Source organism: Sinocyclocheilus rhinocerous, unplaced genomic scaffold (genome assembly GCF_001515625.1).
Source record: "Sinocyclocheilus rhinocerous isolate Xijiao unplaced genomic scaffold, SAMN03320098_v1.1 scaffold1806, whole genome shotgun sequence".
NCBI lineage: Eukaryota > Metazoa > Chordata > Actinopteri > Cypriniformes > Cyprinidae > Sinocyclocheilus > Sinocyclocheilus rhinocerous.
This window is the reverse complement of record NW_015658531.1, coordinates 21,229-47,895: the sequence shown is the minus strand read 5'-3', so window position 1 is coordinate 47,895 and position 26,667 is coordinate 21,229. Positions and strand designations below refer to the sequence as shown.

At 32.0% G+C, this 26,667-nt stretch overlaps 2 protein-coding genes across 2 annotated transcripts in view; both read right to left on the bottom strand.

The window, feature by feature from the left end:
• LOC107722693 (bromodomain adjacent to zinc finger domain protein 2B-like) overlaps positions 1 to 1,744 on the bottom strand; it is a 35,340-nt gene extending 33,596 nt beyond the window's left edge. Inside the window, exon 1 of the mRNA XM_016531164.1 lies at positions 1,332 to 1,744. Coding sequence (XP_016386650.1) covers positions 1,332 to 1,736 — 405 coding nt within the window. The 5' untranslated portion in view covers positions 1,737 to 1,744. The remainder of the gene's footprint in view (positions 1 to 1,331) is intronic.
• Positions 1,745 to 2,386: 642 nt separating this feature from the next.
• On the bottom strand, positions 2,387 to 25,796 carry LOC107722692 (bromodomain adjacent to zinc finger domain protein 2B-like). The gene is made up of 4 exons (XM_016531163.1): positions 25,735 to 25,796; positions 7,527 to 7,631; positions 3,392 to 3,580; positions 2,387 to 2,409 (listed from the first exon to the last, which is right to left on the bottom strand). Exons 2-4 carry the CDS (start codon positions 7,627 to 7,629, stop codon positions 2,387 to 2,389), a joined length of 315 nt encoding a protein of 104 aa, XP_016386649.1. The 5' UTR covers positions 7,630 to 7,631; positions 25,735 to 25,796.
• Positions 25,797 to 26,667: the final 871 nt, after the last annotated feature.

Genomic DNA, 26,667 nt, shown 5'->3' with positions numbered 1-26,667 from the left:
AAATGAATGCTGCCTCTTCATATGCACAAATATTGAAACAAATATGCAACTAATATATTCAAAACTGAATTTAGAATTTATTGTTTTTATTAGGGATGTAACGATTAACCGCGAGCCGGTTGAAAATCGATTCAAATATGTGACGATTCAAATCGGTTGAGATGCTAAACAAATCGCGATTCATTTAGGTGTAGGAGTTTATATGAATGCATGTCTAAAAGGACACATTTAATTTATAATTTGTCTTAAATCTCATTTTGTAAAAAATAAAAAAAAATCGTGACTCGAATCGTGAAATCAAAACCGTGAATCGAATCGAATCGTGAGTTGAGTGAATCGTTACATCCCTAGTTTTTATTATAATGCAGAAGATTGTTTATTATGAAAACAGTCAATTTAAAATGCACAATATACACTACTGATCAAATGTGGCGTTGGTAAGATTTTTTTGTTTTTGAAAGAAGTGCACTCCAAAGATGCATTTATCTGATTAAAAAAATACAGCAAAACAATAATAATGTGAAATAATATTACAATTCAAAATAAGTGTTCTCTATTTCAATATATTTTAAAATGCAATTTCTTTCTCTGATGCAAAGCTGAATTGTCAGCATCATTACTGCTGTCTTCAGTGTCACATGATCCTTCAGAAATCATTCTAATATGCTGATTTGCTGCTTAATTATTATTATTATCAGTGCTCAATTATTAATTATGGTCCTTATTAGTATCTATATTGAAAAAAGATTTTTCTGCTTAATATTTTTGTGGAAACAGTGATGCATTTTTTCATGAATGTTTGAATCCAAAAGAACAGCATTTGAAATATTACAAATGTCTTTACTGTGCCTTTTAATCAATTTAATGTGTCCTTGCAGAATAAAAGTTATAATTTCTTTCAATAATATGATATGATAAATGATAAGATTTATTGGTAACACTTTGCAATAAGGGTACATCAGCAGCAAATCAGCATATTAGAATGATTTCTGAAGGATCATGTGACACTGAAGAGTGGAGTAATGATGCTGAAAATTCAGATTCGATCACAGCAATAAATTACATTTTACAACATATTCACATAAAAAAAAACCTGTTATTTTAAATTGTAACAATATTTCACAATTTGTAATGTTTTTACTTTTTTAATTTTTGGGTCAAATAAATTCTGCCTTGGTGAACAGAAGATACTTCTTTCAAAAACATTAAAAAAAAAAAGTTTGAACTGTAGTTTAGTTTCAGAAACGAGGTTCTTCCTCAACACTGATCAGCAAATATCATGTGCGCATGCATGCATGCTTTTTATCTGGTTGTGTTTCAGAGAAAGTCACCTGTTTGAGTTTGCTGAAGTTGTTAATGGTGAGCAGGGTCTGGTCGAGGTAATTCTTGCACGTCTTCAGACGGGTGGATTTGGAGGAGGGCGGTGTGGGAGAGGAAGTCAGAGACAGAGGCTTGGGTGACGGGGTGAGGGAAGGTGGTTTTGGAGAGGATGAGTGGGAGAAGGGCAGGTCTGTAGGGGACGGTGCGTCTCTGTCCCTGCGTCGCTGCATGACTAGTGCAAGCGGTTTTGCGCTGGATGCTAGACCTGTGGCCTGGATGACACTGGCCTGTTTGCTGGGCTCCTCTGTCGGCCTGAAGGACTGGATGTGAAAAGGCAGCTGGGACAAAAGCAAACCCTGGACGTCCAGCTTATCCTGTCCTACAGTGTGACGGCTCTTCTTCCTGTCTGTGTGCATTTCCTCCTGGGTAAGCAGAATTACAAATTATACTAACATAAAATAATGTAACAGCTTTGTTCAACATAGTTTTTTAAATATTGCATTACTTTTAATGTGGATTATTTAATACTATTAATATTTGTAATCTTTTCATTATTATTATTATTATTATTATTATTATTGTTTGTTTGTTTTTATATTTTAGTAGTATTAGTAGTAGTAATAATAATAATAATAATAATACATTTCACAATAACATTAAAAAAAATTATATTCACCCAATCAAAGGCTATATTTAGAATAGCATACTACCATATTTTCTATGATATAAAAGGTTAAAATGGTATAAACATTAAATAAGTTGTTTAAAAAAAAAAAAACTAAATACAGAGATTACATTTTTAATCTTTTGTTAACTTAGATTTTAAAAAGATTTAAAAATTTTCATCTGTGTTCATACTATTATAATATTTACAATGTGTGTGTGTGTGTGTGTGTGTGTGTAAGTGCTCAATGGTGATCTAACTATTTCCCCCTCATTCGTTACTTGACTATATCATGCTATAAATAAACTAAACATTTAGAATTTTTACCTCAGTATGTTTGTTCTGTGAGTTTCTTTGTGTGTGCCGTACGCTCATTTGATTTGATTTCTCCATGAAAGTCTCTCACAGAGACAGGCAGCACGAGCCTCAACAGCACAAGGGGAGTACTCTTGATGGACACTCACTGGGTCCGTTAGACTGGAGACATTTTTGTGGTAATGTGACATTTTAAGACTTTTTAAGGACCCGCGGCCACCCTGCTTAAGACTGGTTTTGTGCTCCAGGGTCACATATAGGTAACACTTTATTTTAAGGTGTCCTTGTTACACGTTACATGTACTTACTATTATAATAACAATAAATTATGGATAAGTACATGTAAGTAACCCTGCGTCAAACCCTAACCATAAAGCACATGTAGTTAATTAATATAACTCAGTTCTTAAATGTATAATTACACCGTAACAAGGACACCTTGAAATAAAGTGTAACCTGATTTGTTTATTAATTAGTTTTCTGGCAGTATTCTAAAAATTACAGTCCAACAGAATGTGTATAATAATATAATTCAAATTCAAAATGTTCAATTATAATTTAAATTATAAATATTAGATTATTAAATAATTATAAATATTATATACACATGACATTACATACATATAAAAATATAACATTTTAAATAAATTATATTATATTTATTATATGAATGAATAAATGCATAATTCTATTTATATGTATATAAAAATTATACTTGTACAATAAACATTTTTGTTTTTTTAATTTAAATCAAGATACACAACAAACTACCATGATGTATGAATATTTCAAAATTTAAATGTTATTTTAATGTCACTTTATTGTAATGCAAATTATTATTTTTTATTTATTTAGCATTATGATAAGAATTTGGGGGTAAAATGTGCTTAATGTTCAGGAAATATAATGCAGAAAATGATCTCAAAACATTTTCTTGCAATTCTTCACCATTTCAAGCAATTTTGGTGTTAAATATTACACAGACATATTTCTGACAGGTTTCATAAGATTTAAACAACACTGTAAATCTGTTGTATGGCCTGTACCTGTGAAAACACACCTGAAGCTAATGACTTCTTCTGCTAAACATACCTGGTAAAGCTCCGATCTGAGAGTGGGCTGCCAGAGCGGCCGACAATCCCAGAGTTCCCAGACCTCCGAATTCAGAGCAGACAGGAGAAGAGGAGTGCAGACTGAAGACTGGGTGACTGATCATGGGAAAGGCACCGGAAACTGAAGAAATTCCCAAACCCTGATTGCCAAACATTTGGAACAAATGACCTGAGAGAGAAATCATAAGATATCACTCATGCATGTGTAACATTCTGATACATAAAGCCTGTCAGAGAAATCAGACCATTTGCAGTAATTAGAAAAGAATATGTGTGAATTTACATTATTACAATGAATTTAAGAAGAAGTTGTTCACAGATACAGCAAAGAGAAAGTAAATTGTAATTGTGATTTTTTTCCTGATAAAATGCTATTTAAAATGCAATTAAAACATTATAGATTTGCCGTGATGGCTTGTTGGCCTGCATAATTTGGCCAAAATTGTGTGATTATTAATTAATATGGCTATATAATAATAATTATTATTGTTATTGTTATTATTATTATTAATGTTTTATTATGATTTATTATTAGTTTGTATTATGTTTGTATAATAATAATAATAATAATAAAACCCATTATTATAAAACGATACAAATAATCATAATGATTATTACTAATATTAGCCAGGAGCAGATTTGGTAGCGCTGGGGGTGGTGTGCGGGAGTATTAAAATATAGATAATTTAATCATAAAACTACTATTGTTTTGCATTAATAAGTGCAGTTACTAATAATATGACATGTTCATTTCTTGTTTATTTTTCTTTTGTTTATTGTTTATACAGATTTGACAGTAAAGCACTAAGCTTGAGTTAAGATGCATACAAAATTTACTTTCAACAACAGTAATAGGTGCAAAATTTAATTTTTATATAGAAAATGTATATATTCCACTCTTATTAAATCTACCATTATTCTTCTAGTATATGGAACTGACCAACTTCAGTGATTATGTGTGATTTAGTAGCAAATTGAAGAAAAATTAGTTTTTCAAGGCACTTTGTGATTTTTCTACATACACAAAAAAAAAAAAAGTGTAAAATTCGGACAAAATCTGATTTCTGGATGATTTGATATTTTATAAGAGTGATTTTATAACTTCAAAATATAGAGAAAAAGTAGAAATGAATGATTAATAAGCTAATAAGTGCTCCTCTGCTGCCGTCAACTGGTTATAATTGTGATTTGATGCATTTTTTAAACTGGTTTATAACAGAGAATTCTGTGCAGAATTTGAATGATTCTCACTAGATCTCGCAGCACTGTTGCGAAATCAACTTTGGCTTCTGAGTAAAGCTATTCTGAGCCCGGACGAGTTTGTTTGCGTCACGGTCCGAGCTGATAAACGGTCCGCGCTGCGTAGCTGAAACGTAGCGCGGTTTAGTTTCGCTTTCGTTTGCCGTTTGATGTTTCTCAAATGTAACAGAAATGGCAGCATTTATGAGTTGGACAACACGGTGGTCGCGCCAGTGTGACCGCTCACAAAAATGAGTCGCACCGGCAGAAAAAATGGTCGCAAAATGCGACTATTTGGTCGCAGTCTGGAGCCCTGCATATCAGTTTTGGCTTTAATTTCATTCATCGTAAATCCCTACTACATGCATGATTTGTATGAAATGCAAAGTAATGCTGGTTTGAGGGCTTGTTTTTAAGATATAACCCATAACATTGTCAATCAACATCACTGTATTTCACTAAAATAGTTTCTATAAACTACATGCATAAATTAAAAGCCATATAAACGTTTACTAAACCAATGAATTTCCCTTTTTCTTGGCTGCTCAGGTGGGCTGAAGGCTTTTCTTTTTCCTGAAGTCATTTACTGCTAAAACTCCTGAGGGATTCGCAAAGAATAGAGTAAGAGCACAAAAGCTGGACACAGGAAAAATCCCCTTCAAGAGAGACAAAAAACCCCTCGTTCCCCGAGCTGCTGTGATGGCCGTTTACAGGCAAAAAAAGACATCTTTCACATCTTTGAATCTCATTCTAATGAGCTGCATATTTAGCGTCAGCTCCTTTGAGGCCCGGCCCGTCGATACAGGACGAGACGGCGAAAATAAATGGCTGGAAGAAACATCCAAAAGCCCGGCCTCCATCCCCTCCCGCTGTCCCCCTCATCTGCACTGCAAGAGGCAATGACATCTGCAAACAGCCTTTAAATATTAATACACTCCAAGCGGCGGAATAATCAAAACCGCTGGCCAGCCGGCCAAGAGGAAAGAAGTAAAAAAGAAAGAAAAAAAAAAAGTATGTGAAATGTATTTGCTTTATCACTCACTAATTTGCTCTTTCAATAATTCAGCCAGAAATTAACATTTTGCCATAATTTATTTCACCAAATGTCATTCAAACCCTGTATTATTTTCTTGTTAAACAGAAATGTTGACGTTTATAAATATGACCTGCACAAGTGCAACTTTTACTATTTTGTCAGGCCCATGAGATTTGCCTCAGTCGATTTATAAATTATCTAAAGGGATGATTTTACCCATCGGGTAAAAAAAAAAAAAAAAAACACCAAAAATGAGGTGGGCTGTTTTGTAATAACCTTTTTTGTATACCACTATAAAGCACATTAAATGTGACCATTAGAAAATAAATACTATGTTGCAAATATAAATATAAATAAAATATATATATATATATATAAGAACATGCATATATATAAGAACATGCAAGAAAAAATGCAAAAAATAAAAATCTTGAAATGTTTTCTTGCAATTTTCATATTAAATATGAACTGAGAAAAATATACACTTTAACAATATAAACAATTTTATAAAAAAATCTGTAATATGAGTGAAATTTACCACCGTAAACATAATAATGACACACACACCTGACTTTTGCTTTGAATTCATTACTCTGGTCAAAACAGGTTATCCGAGGCAAAATATCTTTGTGTATGATTGTTTTTGTGTGTGTAAAAAGAGCAATTCAAATACATTATTCATCAGTGAGAGAGAAAAGCTCTAGTAATTGCATGGAACAAACCGACGGATATTCTCTTGGCATTTCTTATCATGAGCGAGAACAAAGAGGCGAGGAGACAGGACAAGAAAAAAAAAAAACATGCACAAATCACAATTTATAAATTTGCATATTATTTTGTGGTCAGGCTAATCTGACAGCGTCTACATCAACAGCAGACATTCACCCAGCGGCATAAAATGTGTTTAGAAAAAGGACAAACTGTCTCTGATTGGATCATTTCATACAGACTAAATGAGAGCAAGAGGCCTCATGTTGGTGTTCATTAATAAAGTAGCTCTTCATATGAATCCGTTTCATTTTTTCTTAAATTCTGTTTTTTTTAACCAAATACATTTTTTTCCATTACATTTTTTAAAATTTGGTTTTAATGGTTAAACTAAATGTTGTTAATGAAAAAGCATGTCTAAATAACAGAAATCATGAAATGTACACAATTTAACAATTTATTAAAAGTTTAACCAAAATAACATTCTATGGCCCTATGAATTCGGTTTTATTTTTTGCCCAATTATTTTAATTTTAATTTTTTTCATTTTTCTGGACTCCATTTTAATAGTTAAATTAAATTTTGGTAATCAAAAAGCATGTTTAATTAAAAGTTGTTCAAAAATTCCATGTTTGCTGTTTAAAATTTTAATTGATTCCATTTTTTAAATGGTTTAATTACATTTTAATAATCAAAAAGTATGTATATCAATTGAATTCAATAAAACTTCAAAATAAAAAAAATATAGATATATTCATTTTTTCTGTTTCGTTTTTTTCTGGATTTATGATTTAATACAAATTTATTAGTGGTGATAATCAAATGAAGGCGTAAAACTAACACTTGATTATTTTAAAATGTAATCAAGTGAATATTTAACTTTTTTTTAGCAAACAAAGTGCTGCACAACAACACAAAAGAAATTGTGTTACATTTCTTAAAGTTGTACTTTTTTATTATTATAATTAGTATTAGAATTACTATTAATTATTATTATTACTACTACTACTACTACTACTACTACTACTACGAGTACATTTCACTGTAGAACAGCAAAGTATTTCTGTCACAATATATTTCTTCAAGTTAAACGGAACTTTTAGTCTGATGGACTGGATTGTGTGTTTCTTACCGCTCTTGCTGTGTGTTGTTGTTGGTGAGGTTTCTGGGTTTGCTGCAGCTCTTATGGAGGTCTGACTGGAGGTCGGGGAAACCAGCCTCTCCGTTGACTCCATATCTGACAAACAACATGAGCAACAATCAGTACAATCACCAGAATCACACAAACATTATCCGTTCAGCCTAATCGAATCCATCTCTATTCATTCAAATGGCCATCAGTGAGAAAATAAAAGTTCATGCACACTCTAAATAAAGCAATGTGGCAATCATATTTTACTATAAAACTATGTATTTACAAAATAAGAAAACATCTTTTTTTAAAGAAAATCAATCCTTTCCCTCTTTTTGCATTGTGACAATGCCAAAAAACAAAAACAAAGAAATATGATATAAATTTCAAAGTTTATACATCATGATGGTTTTTGATTTACACTTTTAAATTTATTGTTTTTAATTCAATAATACACAATTTATTGCTTCTGAAATTAAAACATGCTTTACTTTCACAAAACAAATATATGACGTAAGTTTTCAAATATTTATACATCATAGTGGTTTTTGTTTAACAATTTAAAATGTATTTTACATATAGGTTATAAGACGCTGTAATGCAAAAAATAAAAAGGATATGATTAAAATGTAAAATAAATAAATAAATAAATGTGTTTAAAATATATACTAGATTTTTCTTTAATGCTATGGCCATAATGTCATTTAACAAAAGCTTCTTCAATATTGAGAACAGGAGAGAAAAAAAGAAAAGCATGAAAACAAACTAGCAGTAAGTGTTTAATTCTTGTAGCAGCGCACAGAGAAGCATCTCCTACAGAATGCAAATGTCAGCATCATTATCGCTTAGAGTGCATCTGCATTAAAGCAAATCACACCGACTGACAAGCAAAATAATGTGAATTTTCACGGACTGCAAAAGAAAAGTGATTACGGGTCTTCTGTGGGTGGCGCTGACACACACAAATAAAAAAAGACTCCATCTAAACGATCTAATGAAATTTGCATGCATATTTAAAACCAATCTTATTTACCATAATGCTTTTTCTTCCTCAGTGAAATCTTAAACATGATTTCCTTTTGAGCCAATTTATATCTCATCCTTTATTCGAAAGAAAACTGAACACAGCAAATAAGAGCAAAAGTTTTGGTCACATTTCACTAAACTAAGATATAAGAAATCATTTTTCAAAAAGTACAAACCGAGATAATGATGTTTCCATTTTTAATCAGCTACTTATTTGGTGTGCATGGGTAAATTAACTTAACTTTTTTTTTTGCATAATTACTCAAAGTTTTTACATGTTATGCATATTATGTCTTTGCAGTCTAATGATTAGATACTAATGTATTAAAAGCAAAAATAAAATGACAAAACATATGCATAAATATGAAAAAAAAAATGTTTTCACATTTCAACAGACTCACATTGCACAGGTAAATTAACTTTTTTTTCATAATTACTCCATTTTTACTTGTCATGCATATTACATCTTTGTATTCTAATGATTAGATGCATTTAAAACAAAAATAAAATGACAAAATATGCATACATTTCTTGAATATATGCAAAAATCAGTATCAGTCATTAAAACGATAACAGTAAATTTCTAGTAATAATAACAACGAGATATTATACTACAAACAAAAAGGTGGCTTCACTGCAAATGAACAACAGAGAGATGTCCTGTTCCTTTAAATTGACGACAGCTTTAATGAGCAGGAACCGCTGAATTAATCTGACATGGAGTGCAGCAGATATTGACACACAGCTGATGAAGCACACGCTGCTAGTGAAGAACAACACATAATAGAGTCAAAGTGATGGACGAGAAAACATCCAGAGCAAATGTGTGGCTTGAGTAACCGGCAGCTGCTTGTGTTTATTGCACGGCTCAAAATGTCACTGATCACTGAAATGCCACTGGATGAACTCACAAAAACATGTCAATATTTCACCCCAAAATCAAAAGAAAGAAAATCTATTTTGTTTAATGTAAATTAAGCCAGTTTTAAGATAACTAAAATTGTTTTGCATTGTGACAGTATGTCCATGACAATTAATTGTAATAAATACATATATTATTGGTGATTCATGTTAGATCTTTAAATACATTTTTTATTTTATTAAATATATTTTTACATGATCTTTTTTTAATTTTATATGAATTTAATATAATTTTTTTATGAAAAATATTTTTATTTTATATATTTCATATTTATAAAAAAAAAACATGTTCGGCATTATCACAAACTCTAGAAACACCCTGAACCTGTAAAGAGACACAACAACAAACGAGTTAAAAGAGGCTTCTCTATTCTCATCACATCTCGCTGCAGGATCAAAGCACAGCTCGGTCGAGGCACACGGACAGATGAGAGGAGACGGAATAAAGAAGAGCAGTGACTCGGATAGCCGAGGTCAGGCCGCGCTCTTTACGCACGCACGTCTCTGACACTTCCTGCTGGCTTTTACATCAAGCCTGAGGAAAACAGGAAGTAAAGAGAGCAAATATCACGCCGTGTTCGAAGAACCAACCCAGCCATAAAGCTAAACCACTACAATTCACAAGAAAGGAGATATCCCACAAAATCATGCTCAAAATCGCAGCCGATTCATTGCCGATTATGAACGTGATTTTGTGTAGCTTGTCAGTGAACTACGGCTCTGTGTAGTAAATGCTGCTCCATCTGAAAGCACGTGCTGGAGATTTACTACTAATCACAGGAGCGGCTTTACTGACGAGATGCGCATGAAAATCACATTAGATTTTTTGCACAGCCCTACTGCAGGGCTTTCATTTATTACTATTATTATTATTTTCTATTAATAAAAGACATTAAAATAAAAACATGATAATGTAAAAGGAATAAGCAATATTTTGTACATAACACAGAAATTGGGGAAAAATTGTCACTTAAAGTGACATTTAGACTTTAAAAAACATGCTTAATTGTCATGGAACTCATTTTCTTCATATTTTCCGTCTGTGAAACATGACCTAGAGATGTTTTCATAAGACTCACCCAGAAAGAGAAAATTGCAGATAACACTTGTGAGACACAATTACTCCAGGGTTATTACAGCTGATTACACAAACGCTTGTTTACAGCCGGCTCAAATCATTCCTGCGGCTGCTTTTCTGCCTCTGGTGACATCACACCATCATATGTGTCTGATAAGCCAATATCAAGATCCAAATTAGGGTCATGAAACACCAGCGCAAACATCCCATTTATTTTTAATCAAAAGCAAGAAAATGGAGGAGAATTCAGCTCAACTCGGCCTCTGCTGAATTCAATGGATGGGAAATTACAACGCGCTGAATATTAGCATGTCTTTTGTGAGATTACAGCCTTTTCCTAAAGATCATTAGAGCAATTAGTCTAAATTACAGGCATTTACGTCAAATTGAGAACTGAAGCCCACGAAAGTCTTAAATAGGCAACTGATCAATGAAGTACAAGGCTGCTTTAACAAGTTTCATTACATTTCTGAATGTGTTTTGAAAACACAGCTGGAAAGAAAGACAAAAGAAAGACAATTTTAGGAAAGTGTTTTTCAGATGTGTGTAATGATGATGTGCATTTAAAAAAAAAAGGGCAAACTACAGTATGGCAAATATTTCAAAAACTAAATTTAAAAAAAAATATTTTTATAACAGAAATAAACTGTCTTCTGTTTTTAAATATTGTTTACTGCAAAATCAGCAGTACTACTAATAAATAGTTGTCAAACGATTAATCGCATCCAAAATAAGCTTTTGCTTACATAATAAATATACACAGTACACATACATATTATGTATATATAAATACACACACAAACAGTATATATTTTGAAAATGTTTACATGTAGTTAAATGTATATATTTATATTATATATAATTATATTTAATATATAAACATAACAGTTTTCTTAAAATGTATACATGCATAAAATAAATATACAGTACACACATATATTTATTATGTATATATAAATACACACACATACAGTATATATTTTGAAAATATTTTACATGTTTATATTCATAATATTTATATTATATATAATTATATTTAATATATAAACATAACAGTTTTCTTAAAATGTATACATGCATAAAATAAATATACAGTACACACATACATATTATGTAAACAAAAACCTTTTATTTTGGATGTGATTAATCGCGATTAATTGTTAGACAACACTAATAAATAAATTTTAACTAATAAAAATATTGTAAATAAAATAAAATATATATAAATAAAAAAGAATAAAAATTCTAATAAATGTTTTACTAGAATTAATTTATAAATAAATATAAAATAAAATATGAAAATAATACAAAATGTGCAATCTTTTTTTTTTTTTTAAAGTAGATGCAACAACAAAGCACGTTCTTTCAGGAACAAGTACAAGGCGGCTGTAACAAGTTTGTGTTTTGATGTGTAATGATGGTGACATTCATTAAAAAAAAAGACAAATGTTGGTAATCTCATCAAGAACAGCCTAATTAGACAAGAGGAGACTGTATGACCATCATGTAAACTGACCGATCACATTTTTTTTGTTTGTTTTTACACTCTGTTCAGCTACCTGAAATAGTTCATATCATAATAATAAACCATTGAAAAACTCATTTCAAGCTATGGTCCATGATTGGAAATGTTTGTCTAACTTTGTTCCTCAATATTGTAAAGATGTGTTTTCCCTCTCTGACAATGTTAACAAAGCAAAGTCTTACGAATGCATCATTTGCATGATTTCAACTTCAATCACAATAGCAAATAGTCAACAGGCGCATTCCATGAAAACAACAAAAAGCGACTTCCTGTGCAGCAGGATGATTTGCATGTAAACAGGTGGAATATAAATGACAGGCAATCACAGACAGGAAAACAGAGAGTTCCAAATGAAACGGAGGAAAGGTGCAGAAGAGCAGAACCACGGCATCTTCACTGCCCATCTCTAATCACATTCAATAATGAATGACAGAGAGAGACATGATTTCACTGTGTGAAAGTAGGGCTGGGCAATAGAGCTAAAAATGTGTATCTTGATTTCCTCCCCAAAAGCTGTCAGTGGGACGATACCTTTTCAAAACGTACACCTTTTTTTTTTCCCACCCCTAAAGGTCCATATTAGTACCTTTTAAAAATAAAAAAAATAAAATAAAACTTAAAGGCACATAGAAATATAAAAATAAAAATAAAAAGTGGCAGGTCTATTGGTTTGGATGTATTTTTAGGACCATTAAGATTTTTAATTTTATTTTGCATTTTTCATAAAAATCAAACAAATTCTACCCTAAATATACATTTCTATGTATTTTTCCTTAATATTTGTTGTATTACTTTTAATTTATCTAAAGCTTAAGCTTTAACAGCACCGGCTGCACGCTGTATTTAGTGGCAATTCACACAGAACGCGTCTTTGCGTCTAAAAACGCAAGTCGCAGCGCTCAGGAATGGTTTTAAAAAAAGCGCAGTGTAGAACGCTTTTGAGACGTGATGCAATAACAACAAAAACGCAAATAATAGAAATAGGCAAACAGCAGAATTGATAGATACGAATTCCAAGCTCTTTTTTTTTAAGGAACAAGTTGTGATCATAGAAACAGGCAAACAGCAGAATTGATAGATACGAATTCCAAGCTCTTTTTTTTAAAGAACAAGTTGTGATCAACAGAATTGGAATGGAAAAACGCGTTGTGTGTGAATGGCCCCTTATTCAGTCTATTTATTTAGTAATAACTGAAGTGAAGGCCATTTTAAAGTCCTGACCCTCAATAGCACCTCAAGCACAAGGACGTCAGTAGGCTGTTTAGATGGACGACACTTCAGATGTCAGCCATGACCAAATAAACAATGCAGACCTGCTATTTATAGAGAAGAGGGCAAAAGGGTCAATATAACTTTGCGTTGTTTCTCTGGGACTGTCGGAGACAGAAATCAAAAAGTCAAGATCAAGGTGAACAGCAGTATGACATGAAGGTCTCTCAACACTGGTGGAGGAGTTTATACGAGTGTGACACATTTACATGAGTGTGTCTGAGCTAAAAAGACAGCCATTTATACAACCATTCGACATTATTAGATATATTTCTCACCATTTATGTCATGAAGCATCATTTCAACCAATCAGGCATTTCAGTAAAGTATGATTCAAAATGTAAAAAATAAATAGGGATGTGCAAAATTGCATAATAATAATAATAATAATAGAATTAACATGCATTTAATTATTTATAATTTTATTGTTGTATTTGATTTTGTGTTTATTTTCTATTTTTTTCATTATTTTATTTAATCCAATTTTGCACACTCGTAATTGTTAAACATTTTTCATATATAATAAAATATATAACAAATAATAAAATATTAATATAAACAATATTGGTAATATAAGCCAATACATAAAATATAAATGAAGAAATATTATTATTATTAATAATAATAATAATAATAACAACATTTTCAATTATATAAAATAATATAGAATTCAAACATATATAAAAATATGTAATATTTACGTGAATATTTGCACACTCATAGTTGTTAAACATTTTCATATATAAAAAAATATTAATATAAACAATATTGGTAATATAAACAAATACATAAAAAATATAAATGAAGAAATATTATTATTATTATTATTAACAATAATAACAACAACAACAACAACATTTTCAATCATATAAAATAATATAGAATTCAAACATATATAAAAATATTTATGTAATATTTACATGAATATATAATAGGCTATGTAATAAACTAAATATAAATAAAAATGCATAAATATATATTCAGTCACCCCTTCCCTTTTCACACCCGCTTCTTTCACTGACAAAACTACTAAAACTATAATCTCAATTCAATTAAAACTCATTTACTTCATTCAGTAGTTTGAGAATGAGTTACGCATAGAGCAAATCTGAAGGAATTTTCTGCCTCGGCTCTCATCCAAGGACTCGGATGAAAAATGGATGCGTGTTTTATATGGACGACTGCTGAAATGATTTATTGTGAGTACTGGAGCGAATCTCATGGAAGGAAAGAGAAACTTAGAGAACAGAGCGATACAGAAAAGCTCTCGATTCAGCAAGAGAACGGTCACGTTTACATTAATACTTCCATTGAAATGTGGAGGCCAAGCATGTCAAGTAAGGCTTTAGAAAAAAATAGGATCAAATATGAAATGCTAAATAAAAATGACTTATGAATTAACCTAAGGATGGCCTAAGAGACAAATACTCTGGTAAAACACTGTCATGAAATTCAACCAATAACTGCAACACTTTACATTACGGTTTCATTAGTTAACATGAACTAACGTTAACTAAGATTAATAAATGCTTTAGAAGTTTTATTGTTCGTTTCAACATTTACTATTAGATTACTAAAATGAAAAGTTAAATTATAAGACTAACATGCGTACGGATAGGCTCAAATGTAGACTAAAATCAGATGTAGACAAACAAATATGATATTTTTTTTTTTTTGGAGTCAAGACTTATGTAGACAAATAAATAAGTTCTAGAACAGAGATAATATTTGTAATTTTTAAATGTATTTTTATAATTATTTAACAATTTTGCACGCCATTCTGATATATAATCAAATATATCACATATATAGTAAAATATGCATACATTTTATTAAAATAAACACATAAATAATAATAAATAATAAATTAATATTAATAATAATAAACATTTTTGATCGTATGAAATCATATTAAAATACTACATATTAAAATATTTATGAAGTATATTTAAATAAATACATATTTGGCTAAAATGTAACAGACTAAAATCAACACAAGTCAAATTTGTATATCTTTTTTGGAGTTAAGGCTTATTATGTAGACAGATAAATAAGTTCTGAAACCGATACAATGTTTTTAATTATTTACCTTATTTTTATAATTATTTAATTAAATTTTGCACAACATTTTCATATATAATAAATATCTAAATATAATAAATATATAATAAACACATACAAAAAAACAAGAAATTATTATTAGTAGTAGTAGTAGTAGTAGTAGCAGTAGTATTAACATTTTCAAACATATAAAACCCATATATAATTAAAATATTATACATGAAAATATTAAAGTACTAAATATATTTAAATAAATATATATTTACATATGAATAGGCTCAAATCTAACGGACTAAAATCCAAATATAATTTTTTTTGGAGTCAAGGCTTGGGGATAATCTTGAAGGTAAAATACGTTATAGCATCCTGTGTGACTCTTGACTTAAATGTCTTTATTGCAATGATTTTGTGTTGCCAATAAAGAGCGAAGCTCAGAACCTCATGAAGACGGATTTAATTTATACTCTGCAACGGATTCAAATCCCAGAAGAATATGAGCTTGATCTGCGGAAATTAGTTCTGATGAAACGGTCACATGCAAAAACAACCACAATGGTACATTCTCCCATGAGTACCTAAAAACGGCCCCTTTTCTCCCATCAAGATGATTACAAATAGACTGCTGCTCTAGTGTACCATACATGTGCCTGCAATTACTGAATATGTAAACACAAGCAGACACGTCTTCAAATATTCCAAACTGTGATTGGTGTTAAGATTCAACATGTCTCTAATTGGTTGTGGAACAAATCCAAGCTCAACAGACAGTATGTGGTTGAAAAGCAGACAGATCTTATTAGACTAGAGATAAAAAAGCAGCTTTTCTTTCCATATCCATAGAGGAATTCAATTTAAATGACACATAGGGTGAGAAAACAGTGTTCACAGATGAAAGTGAGAAGAGTCATTTATATTCAGGTGCCATGAAATGAAAGGAGGGTCTGGTCTTGTTTGTTCATAATATAAGCATCCAGGTTTCAGGTTTGTCCCATATCTGCCTTTAGCGGTTTCTAAATGCTACTTTATTGACAAAGAGGGAGTCGGGTTGATACCTAGTGTAACTAGGCCTCCATTATGGAGTCAAAGTAATCCTATTTCCAACAAGCAAATAACTCCGTGTTTACTTGACATTTTGTTGCATTATAAAAGAGAGCCTCTCTGAAAATAAACATTGTCTAAAAAAATAATAATAATAATAAATATAAGCAAAAAAAACTAAACCTTTAAATGTTAACATGAAAGCAGAAAACAGACAAATAAAATCTAATTCAAAAAAAGATAATTAACAATTCAAAAACAGAATGTAAAAAAATAAAAGGTTTGGAATGACACAAGGCTATTTTTCAGGGAAAAGAAAGATTTTCAAGCATGTTTGGGAGAAAAAAATTAATCAATCAATTATGAGTATTATAAGAGGTCAATATGACTTGTGTACTATATTTAAATTCTCATTCCCCAATCTGCATATGACACATTTGGATATGGCAATGCTCAAAAATAAAGGCGTTTGGCTAAAAAATAATGCATAAGTCATATGGACTACAGGTTATTTTTTTATTTTTTTTATTTTATTATTTTGCTATTTTTTGTTTTGTTTCTCTTTTTGGAGCTGGATTGACATTGTCACAATGAGCTGCTGTTGCATGAAAATAGCATGAATATTTATTAGTTTAACAGTCTTTTATAATGTCACAAATTGGAAAATTCATTTGTTTATTGCAACAGTAAACCACAGCAAATAAAGCAGGCTCCCATGACAATGAAATAACGGTGGTGCTGGTTATTTGCACACTTCAGACAGTAATTTGGGCTTTGACTATGAGAAAATAGCTCACAAAAGGCATGAACAAAGACATAATCAGTAATCTAATACTTCTTTATCATTTAGTCTAGTAGTTCTGTGGTGGGATAATAATATAAAATCATGGATTTCTAAGACAGAAAAATTACTTCTCACTTTATAGATAGTCAAAAATGGATGAGATGTGTGACGCCCTCATCTAAAAAAAACCTTCAAAACTATGTAAAGTCGAAGAAAATACAACCCAGACAACATTAAATATGAGAATAAACATGGTTTCAGCTGAAAACAATGCGTTTCACTGATGAGTGTTATTCTAGTATAATTTGTGTTAATATTTTGAATAAGGTTTTATTTTTAGATTTTATCTTTTCACTTTAATTTTAGTTTAAGTTTTAATTTTGTTGTGTGTTTGTTATTGTTTTTATTGATTTTAGTTATTTTAGTAGTTCAAGAACCTAAATGAAGATGGGAAATGGGACGTTTTCTTTTTTTTTCCAGTTAAAGTTTATTGTATTTGCAGTACAATTTTTTTTTAAATGGATTTTAGTTTTAGTTAATTATAATAACCCTTTTACTATACCAAAATAAACCATCAAAATTCACAAGACGTGTATGGTGAGTGTAAAGTTTTAATGGTAAATCTAACTCCAATTAAACAAGCAATAAATCTGTAAAATGCCAAGGATCTGTTACTGAGCTAAAGGCCCTAAATATGTTTCATAAGTGCCAAGCAGTGAACCCTGTGAAGCCCCCATATTTATTTTTTCATCAGGTTGAAAACTCCCCTGATACACAAGCAGGAATACTGTGAAGCTCAATGCTCACCCCCTCACACCTGCTTCAGACAGATGTTCAAAGTAAATCAAGTTTAACCTCCGAAACATCTTGGCGTCTCCAGTGGAAGACAAGAAACCACAGCAGCTGTGGTTCAATACGGTCGCCGTTCCTCTTCAGAGAGTTTCATCTCATTCTGTTCACAGATTTCAGTTACTCACAGGAGTCGGCCATTCACACATGAAAGATTCAGACAGAGACAACTGCGTTTACATGAACTAAACATCCAGTTGTTAATGCAAAGACATCACTATCTTTAGGACACTGACAGCTAAACGGATGCACATCTGCTGCGATTCATACTTCAAGAAATAGTTCACCCAAAAACAAAGACTTGCTGAAAACTGACTCGCCCTCAGGCCATCCAAGATGTAGAGTTTGTTCCTTCATGGGAAAAGATTTGGAGAAATGTAGCATTGCATCACTTGCTCACCAATGGATCCTCTGCAGTGAATGGGTGCCGTCAGAATGAGAGTCCAAACAGCTGATAAAAACATCACAATAATCCACAAGTAATCCACACCACTCCAGTCCATCAGTTAACGTCTTGAGAAGCCAAAAGCTGTGTTTGTAAGAAACAAATACATCATTAAGACGTCTTAAACTTCAAACTATTGTTTACGGCTGAATTATGAGTCCTCTATCCATAATATTGCTTCCTCCAGTGAAAAAGTCATCTTGTCTAAATCAGGAGAGAAATATACACAGATCAAGCTCAATTTACAACCCAAAACAGCTTTAAACAAATATGCAGGTGGACTTTGATGTCAAGGGCAATAGGAGATCGACTTTTTCACTGGATGAAGCGTTATTATAGATTATGGACTCGTATTTTAGCCAGAAGCTTGAAGTTAAAAACACCTTAATGATGGATTTGTTTCTTAAAAACATGCAGCTTTTTGCTTCACAAGATGTTAACTGATGGACTGGAGTGGTGTGGATCACTTGATGTGATTTTTTTATCATGATGTTTGGACTCTCATTCTGACGGCACCCATTCACTGCAGAGGATGCATTGGTGAGCAACTGATGGAAGAAACAAACTCATCCACATCTTGAATGACCCGAGAGTGAGCTCATTTAGCAAATTGTTATTTTGGGGTGAACTATTCCTTTAACAAACATAACCTGCTCATAATACCTCAAGCTATTTTATTATATGCATTTTACAACTTTATCTATCTCTAACATAATTTTGAATAGCACAAAATGTAATCCATCTATTGCAATGCTTGTATATATTTTACAAAGCCCATCTTCTGTCAACAGCTCAATGATGTATTCCAATAAAGAATGCACTGCTGCGGTTTAAATGCTAAGGAACAAATTGCCTTGTTAAAGTAATCATAAATCATCAACACCATCAAACACACTGGCACTGCCCTTGGCCAACGCTCATTCATCTCTAAAGAGCAGAGAGCGCTGCCAAGAGCGCTGCATGCTTGTTACACCGAGAAGGATTCATCACATTATAGTGCCACTTTAACGCAAATGACTGCAAACGTTAAGATGCATAGTTAAAAAATACAGCCCTTTAAAAACTAATTATGAATAGCATCAGCTCGTCTACTGCTTGATATAAAATCAACAGGAAAAGCTGTCATTGCACATGTCACTGTAAGATATTGCATGCCCAAGATGCACAACTGATTCCCAGCGCTGACAGTAAACATTTTCTAGTAACACAACATGAGAGAAAATTCCCAGGGCATCTATCACCAATTCTAATCTGAAGTGATTTATTCAGAAGGATGCGATCTGATTGGAAGGCTAGTTTGGAGCTCTGTTGTCACCTGCGGCCTCACACTCATGCAATTGAGAAAACAGGATTATTCTTAGCGTCAATAAACTGCTTGTATGACAATTAAATATATGAATCAAACAGTTGCATGAGATCATTTTTAAACTAATGTTAAAAAATGCATGTCATTTATTAAATCATAAATATACCTAAATAATCATAAAAATACGATCCTTTTTTCCAAAAAAAACTAAAAAGTAGAACTAGAAGTAGAACACATTTAATGCATTAATACCAATATATATATATATATATATATATAATATACCAATATATATAATTTCTCCAAATTAGAACTATCAATGTATTCCATTTATTCTATATCTTAAACATTTAGTTTTACTTTTGATGATAGTCTTTATGTTAATATTTGAAAATTTCACCCAAATGGGAAAAAAGCATTAAATTTATCCTATCATAAATATACCACAACCTGTGCGTGCTTAACAGAATCTTGTACACTCAATTTTCAAACAATGACAAGCCGCAGTACGACACAATGTGCATTCTGGTGCAGGAAGACACAGCGTGCATGACAATGAGGCCGCTAATGAAAATCAACCATCAACCTGCGATACATGCACATTACACCAGAGCCTAGATGTTATTCAGCGCTCCGCACGGCTGTTTCTGTTCATCGATTTCCCATTCTCAACATGGAATATGGATGTCAGAGAAATTAGAACTAATATTTGTATGATTACAAACCTGAAACAGTCACGTAACCATCACGTTACTGAACAACTTCCGGTTTCATCTGTTTAGATGGAAAATCACCATTAGAATTTCACAGCAAAAAACATTCAATGAATTCAAATGCACAGCATGCTTAATCTCTCCTTCACCCAGCAGCACAAAAACGTGCTCTGTGTTTGAACAGTGAATGCTGGGTAATTACTTCACTCCATAAAAGAGCCTTTAAATCATTAAATGTAATCCATTAAAAATCTTGTTTAATGATCGGGATACTTTAGTCCATTAATTATGCTAATTGTTAAACAAGACAGGGTAAACAAGAGCTGCAAACAATTCCCTTTTTCCTTTTTAAATTCAACAGCACATTGTTTACCGTACTGTCTTTCATGCAAATACAAAAGGCATAATTGTGCGGGTAATTGTGAGTTAAAGATTAACAAGGCTTTAATGAGAGTAACCTTGTGCATAACGTAATTCTGTCGCATTTAATGCATAAAAAGCAATAAACGTCACTTTATTATAATTATGGAAAAAGGAGAAAATAGCTTTAATGTATAGCTTTAAAAAAAAATGGGCAATATAGCATTAAAAAAAATCTATATTTTTGGCCTTTTGATGATTTTGAAAATTATTTCATTTATTCTATATCTTAAATATTTATTTTTACTTTTATTTATGAACCTGCACCAAAATGGCTCAAGATTTCCCCCCCAAATTAGAAGAACTATCATTTCCATAAATCAAAATGATTAAACATTACTATTTCTTGTGTTCATCAAGTAATAAACAGTGGAAATCATGTCTTGATTATTTTAACTAGTTTAATAGGTTTTACTACTTCTTTGGTTCCTCTGAAGGTGAAAAAAGAAGGGAAAAAATAAGATTCTATATTTTAATTCTATATCAATTTCAAGCTGAGCACCAAAATATGTAATAACATAATATGTAACTATATATTTTTTTACTAAAACATTTGTATATACAGAAAACTTGAGACTGTGAACATATGTAAAATAATAATGCAATAATATGTAACTATACTACAGCATTTTAATATAAAAAAGAAAATCTGAGACTTCTGTGAACACTGAGTGATGACAAACAAATAATTGAATGGGAGTTTGAATCGATTCACTGAAATTGACAGATCAAACAGATTTGTGCAAATGAACCAAACTTTCCACATTTAAAACGGTTTTTGGTACTGCATTTTTAAAAATAATTCTATATTTCAATACTGACTAAATCTAATCAATTCTAATAAACCTTTCTGTACTTACATAGAGACACTACCAGTGTTCACAATCACAGCCTGTCCTAAAACTGCATAATCTGATCCTCTTCCACATCCCTGGTAAACAAAGAGAGACTGCTAATTGATCAAGAAGTGGCGCTGGATTCCCCCAAGCGAGGAAGGTCACCCATACTCACTCGTCGATGGGGGGGAGAAACAGCGCCTCTACTCCCTCGCTGCCATTTTTCTTCACTGACAAAGACTCCATCTGCCACTGAGCCATTTGCAGCCTGCGAGTCAGAATATCAATGATTTCCAACCCTTCTGCAAGTCTGCTTTCACCTTGGCTTCACCTCTACGAGCGGCGAGAAGAGCTGACGGCACAGATATTCTCTCTCAGCACCGCCAGCATCGCTCTCATCCCGCTAAGTGCCGTTTATGCAGCTCGAAGAGGAGAGCGGATATTACTGGAGTTATTTCAGACACACATCCCTAAAGCGGCAGAATTTTCCAGCGGCTACTTGAGTCAATTTTACAGAGGAAAGAAAACAAGGTTGAAGCTACTTACATCAACTCAATGCTACTTGAATCAGTTCCTGCAGCAGCTTGTATCAAATTTTCCATGATCGTTTCAGATATAAGTTTATTGCACTGTGAAACAGTTTTTTTTCTTTTGGTCTAAAAATTTTATTTTTTGGCATTTTAAATGAATTCATGAATTTGTGACTTTTTTTCTGTTCATTAAATGGTAAACAGTGTGGCAATGTTAAGATTTTTATTAAGATATTTTACTTCTTACATTAAACATTTCATTGGAAAAAAACACCTTCAATGCAATATCAATTTCAATACTTTTTTTCAATACATGTACCATAATATGTAATATAGTAATACAATAGTATGTAACTATAAATGTTTACTACAACATTTTAATAATATTTATATATTTTATATATTTATGAATTAATTCATAAATTGTATTAATGTATTTTACTTCTAACATTTACCATCTCATTGAAATTAGGGCTCCTTTCATTGGAAAAAAAATTCAATATCAAGTAATCATTTTCAGTTATATACACCATAATATGTAATATAATATAATAGTATGACTATTTATTTTTACTTATTTTATTAATTAATCTATAAATATTTAATTTATATATATAAATTAATAATTTATTAATTTTATTAATATAATTTACTTCTCACATTTAACATTTAATTGAAATTAAAACTCCTTTGGAAAAAAGAAGAAAAAAACAGCTTCAATTCGATATCAAGTTCAATTAAATGCTCAATAATATGTAAAATAATAATGCAATAATATGTAACTATACTACAGCATTTTAATATAAAAAAGAAAATCTGAGACTTCTGTGAACACTGAGTGACGACAAACGAATCATTGAATCAGAGCTTGAATCAATTCACTGACAGTCTGAACAGATTTGTGCAAATGAATCAAACATTCCACCTCTAACGCTGTTTTGAGACGCTAATAAAAGCTCTGTCTGAACACTTTGAAATTTTCCATGATCTATTCACATGAGAATTCACTGCACTATGAAACACACTGTACCTTGCAAAACTCAAAACTTGTTTCCCATTAAAAAAACAAAAGCAAAACAAAAGGAAGGTGAACGGACCAGAGGAGGCTGTAACCATGCGTGTTAACGCTTCCCTCCATGGAGCCTCAGATGGACAGATTTGGACAACCCCATCTGTGTGTTTGTGATGGTACTTAAGGAGGGCGACCTCACCTGACCTGCTGTAGGTTTATCCCAGCTGAGCCCCACAGCTACCACACGCTCTCCTCTAATGAATCGCCACTTCCCCGCCGTGATTTTAGCACCACAAAACACACTGATTAGTGGTGGGATTGATTTTTCCAAAGATGGATCTCATAAGGTTCTGCTGTGACCTCAGGCCACAATCATCTCAGCAGTGCTTGAGAAGAACATTACAAAACACGTCTGTCTGTTTTCATCCTCCTCCCTGAACACATCCAGTGATACAATCATACCGAACACCCAGCAGTCCCTCTGCGTTTGCATTTCATTTATGTGTTGTTTCAATGTTGTTGTTGTTGTTGGTAAATAAAACTATTCAAAATGGTTTTCAATAACTGAAATAAAAACTTCATATTAGGAATGTTCAATTAGAAAAGTTTAAGTACTAAAATGACTAGAATTATATCAAATTTAAATCAAAGATAAATAGAAATATATAAAAAAGACAAATAGCATATAAAATTGTTAAAGGGGTCATATGATGCGATTTCAATTTTTCCTTTCTCTTTGGAGTGTTACAAGCTCTAGGTGCATAAAGAAGATCTGTAAAGTTGCAAAGACTAAAGTCTCAAATCCAAAGAGATATTCTTTATAAAAGTTAAGAGTCAGCCACGCCTACCTAAAACGGCTCGTTCTAACACGCCCCCACATGTCTACGTCACGATGTGGGAAGATTTGCATAACACCGCCCAAATGTTCACGCAAAGAAAGAAGGCGTAACTTTTATTCTCGCTGTAGTATTTTTGTTGTCGCCGCCATGCCGTGGAGACACTGTGTGAAAAAATCGACGCGTTTCAGAAAGGCGGGGCATAGAGGAGAAACAATGTACAGTATGTGGAAAATAATGTGTTTTTTTAACCTTAAACCGCATAAACACATTTCATTACACCAAATACACAAAATAATATTCTTTTTAGCAACATCATATGACCCCTTTAAAACAAATTAAATAAAAAAAGTTTAATAAATACTGTAGTGGTATTACTAGATAAATTGTTGCTTAAAATGAAGTAAACATTAAATTAAATTAAATATAAAAAAATAAAAAAAAACCTTAAACTTACTTCAGCTAGTTGCCAAAGCAACAATTCTCATTTTCGTTTAGGTTGAAGTGTTAAAATGATTAAAATAAACTAAAATTTAAAAATTTAAAAAAAATTAATAAAATAACACTTACAGGCATATTTTAAAAAGACCAAAAAATGCTAAAACTTAAACTAAAATGAAAACAGAAAATATAAATAAAATAAAAATGATCAAATATTTTAAAAAGTAATAGTATATAAGTGACACCAAATTAATAAAAATGGTTTAATAAAAATAAAAATTTCCAACTCATTACATTTGTAATACTTACAAATATTTGCAAAAAAAATGGCATCCTGAAATAAATTAGTTGACAGCTTTCCAAATCATAATTCTTTTCTACCAAGAAATAAGCATTGAGTATTCATAAAATGTTAGTTTGGTTCTTCAGGTAGGTTTGTGAGGGAACTGCAGGAAATTTGTAATAATTAATGTAATCATAAAAAAAATATTAAAATTAAAAGCAAATCAAAATAAAACACTTACAAAAAAATATGAAATTATTTATTTGTCTACCTGCATGTCATGTGACCTTTAACCGAGAACCGTGAAAATGCAAACGTGGTGTTCAAAATAATATCAGGGATACTTTAAGCAAATATTTTTGCTGTTCAGCTAACAAATATATGTTTGGGAGTCCCTCCTCTACATGATTAGACGATGCCTTGGAAGACGGTCTGAAAGCAGTTTCCTCAGCTTTCTGTGAACTCATTGACTGCTGTTGGTTTCGGACACAGCCACAGAGAGGCAGTGACCGACTAAGCTAAAGCATTAAGCTCTACTGTGAGTTTGTGTGCAGCCTCCCGCTGGCTTTGACCTTAGAGATGCGATCTGGTCTCTCTGACGAGCGTGTCATTACAGCTCAACACATTCCTGACCTAATGAGCCGTCTCCTCTGATCGCATCACAGCAATCATTCGCTGAAGGACAGACGCAGCAGAAATCCACACGTAACCATCAACACGACATCCTTTCAGCTTCACAACATGGTTTATTTTGCCATAATGATGGGCTGATTGGATTTTGGACCACATATACACAACTGTGTGGGGATTTCAGTATGTGTGAGGTTTCACTTACTGTCAATGACGGCCTCTGCTTCAGTTCTGTGACATCACTGTGACATCATCGCTCCGGAACCTGGAATAAAACACATGACGAACAATTACTATAACCGATAAAAAAATCATTACTCCTCTTTTAAAGGTGAAACGTGTTTTTTTTTTCCGATGATGATAACCCTGTTGAAAAATCTAGCATATGCTGGTTAGGTATGTTTTGAAGCATGGCTGCTGGTTTGAGCTGGTTTAAGCTGGTGCTGAGCAGGAGGTAGTTGCTTAGGGCCAGCTTAAACCAGCAGCCATGCTTCATAACATACCTAAACAGCATATGCTGGATTTTTCAACAGGGAAAATACATACAAGGGATTCGTTGGTAGGTTAAAGCATAAATACTGCCATATTATTGCTCTGCTTGCTTGAGCATCAACATTATCTAAATGTATCTTTTTTATTTACGATATTTTGTAACTTTTACTGCCTAACAAGACACATATTTTTTGCTGTGCATTTGTGCCTCTCATCCACTACAAATCAGACCGTTTATACAATTTCCTCCTCGTCCTCTGGTCAGTCTGCCAGTTTCTCGTCTTATTAAATATTACCATATGGGTGCGTTTTGTGGAAGTGTTAAAGGAAATTAAGCCACATTTATTTTAACATCTGCAATTAATCTTTCTTACAAACACCATTCATTTACATCTCAAAACTTCAAATAGTAAGGTATGGAAATAAACCATCTTCAGAGAATCGATGCTCCTTAAAAGGAATAGTTCAAACCAGAAATCTCACTCCAAACAACTACAAATAAACGTGACCATCAAGCGACAAAAATCATGTTAATAATAGTCAATAGGGTTTCAAAACGTGCTGAGAGGAGGAGGTGCAAATGAACTGCAAAAGACTTGATGAATTAACCAAAAAGACACCAAAGACCCTCGAGTTTCTAGTGTCA

What these genes read in the sequence shown, in the direction of transcription:
- LOC107722692 (XM_016531163.1), bottom strand. Translation starts at nt 7,629, where the DNA reads ATGGAGTCAACGGAGAGGCTGGTTTCCCCGACCTCCAGTCAGACCTCC. An exon ending in AACAACACACAGCAAGAGCG is followed by an intron (nt 3,581 to 7,526) that starts GTAAGAAACACA and finishes TTTCTCTCTCAG; the next exon opens with GTCATTTGTTCCAAATGTTT. An exon ending in TCAGATCGGAGCTTTACCAG is followed by an intron (nt 2,410 to 3,391) that starts GTATGTTTAGCA and finishes TGTGCTGTTGAG; the next exon opens with GCTCGTGCTGCCTGTCTCTG.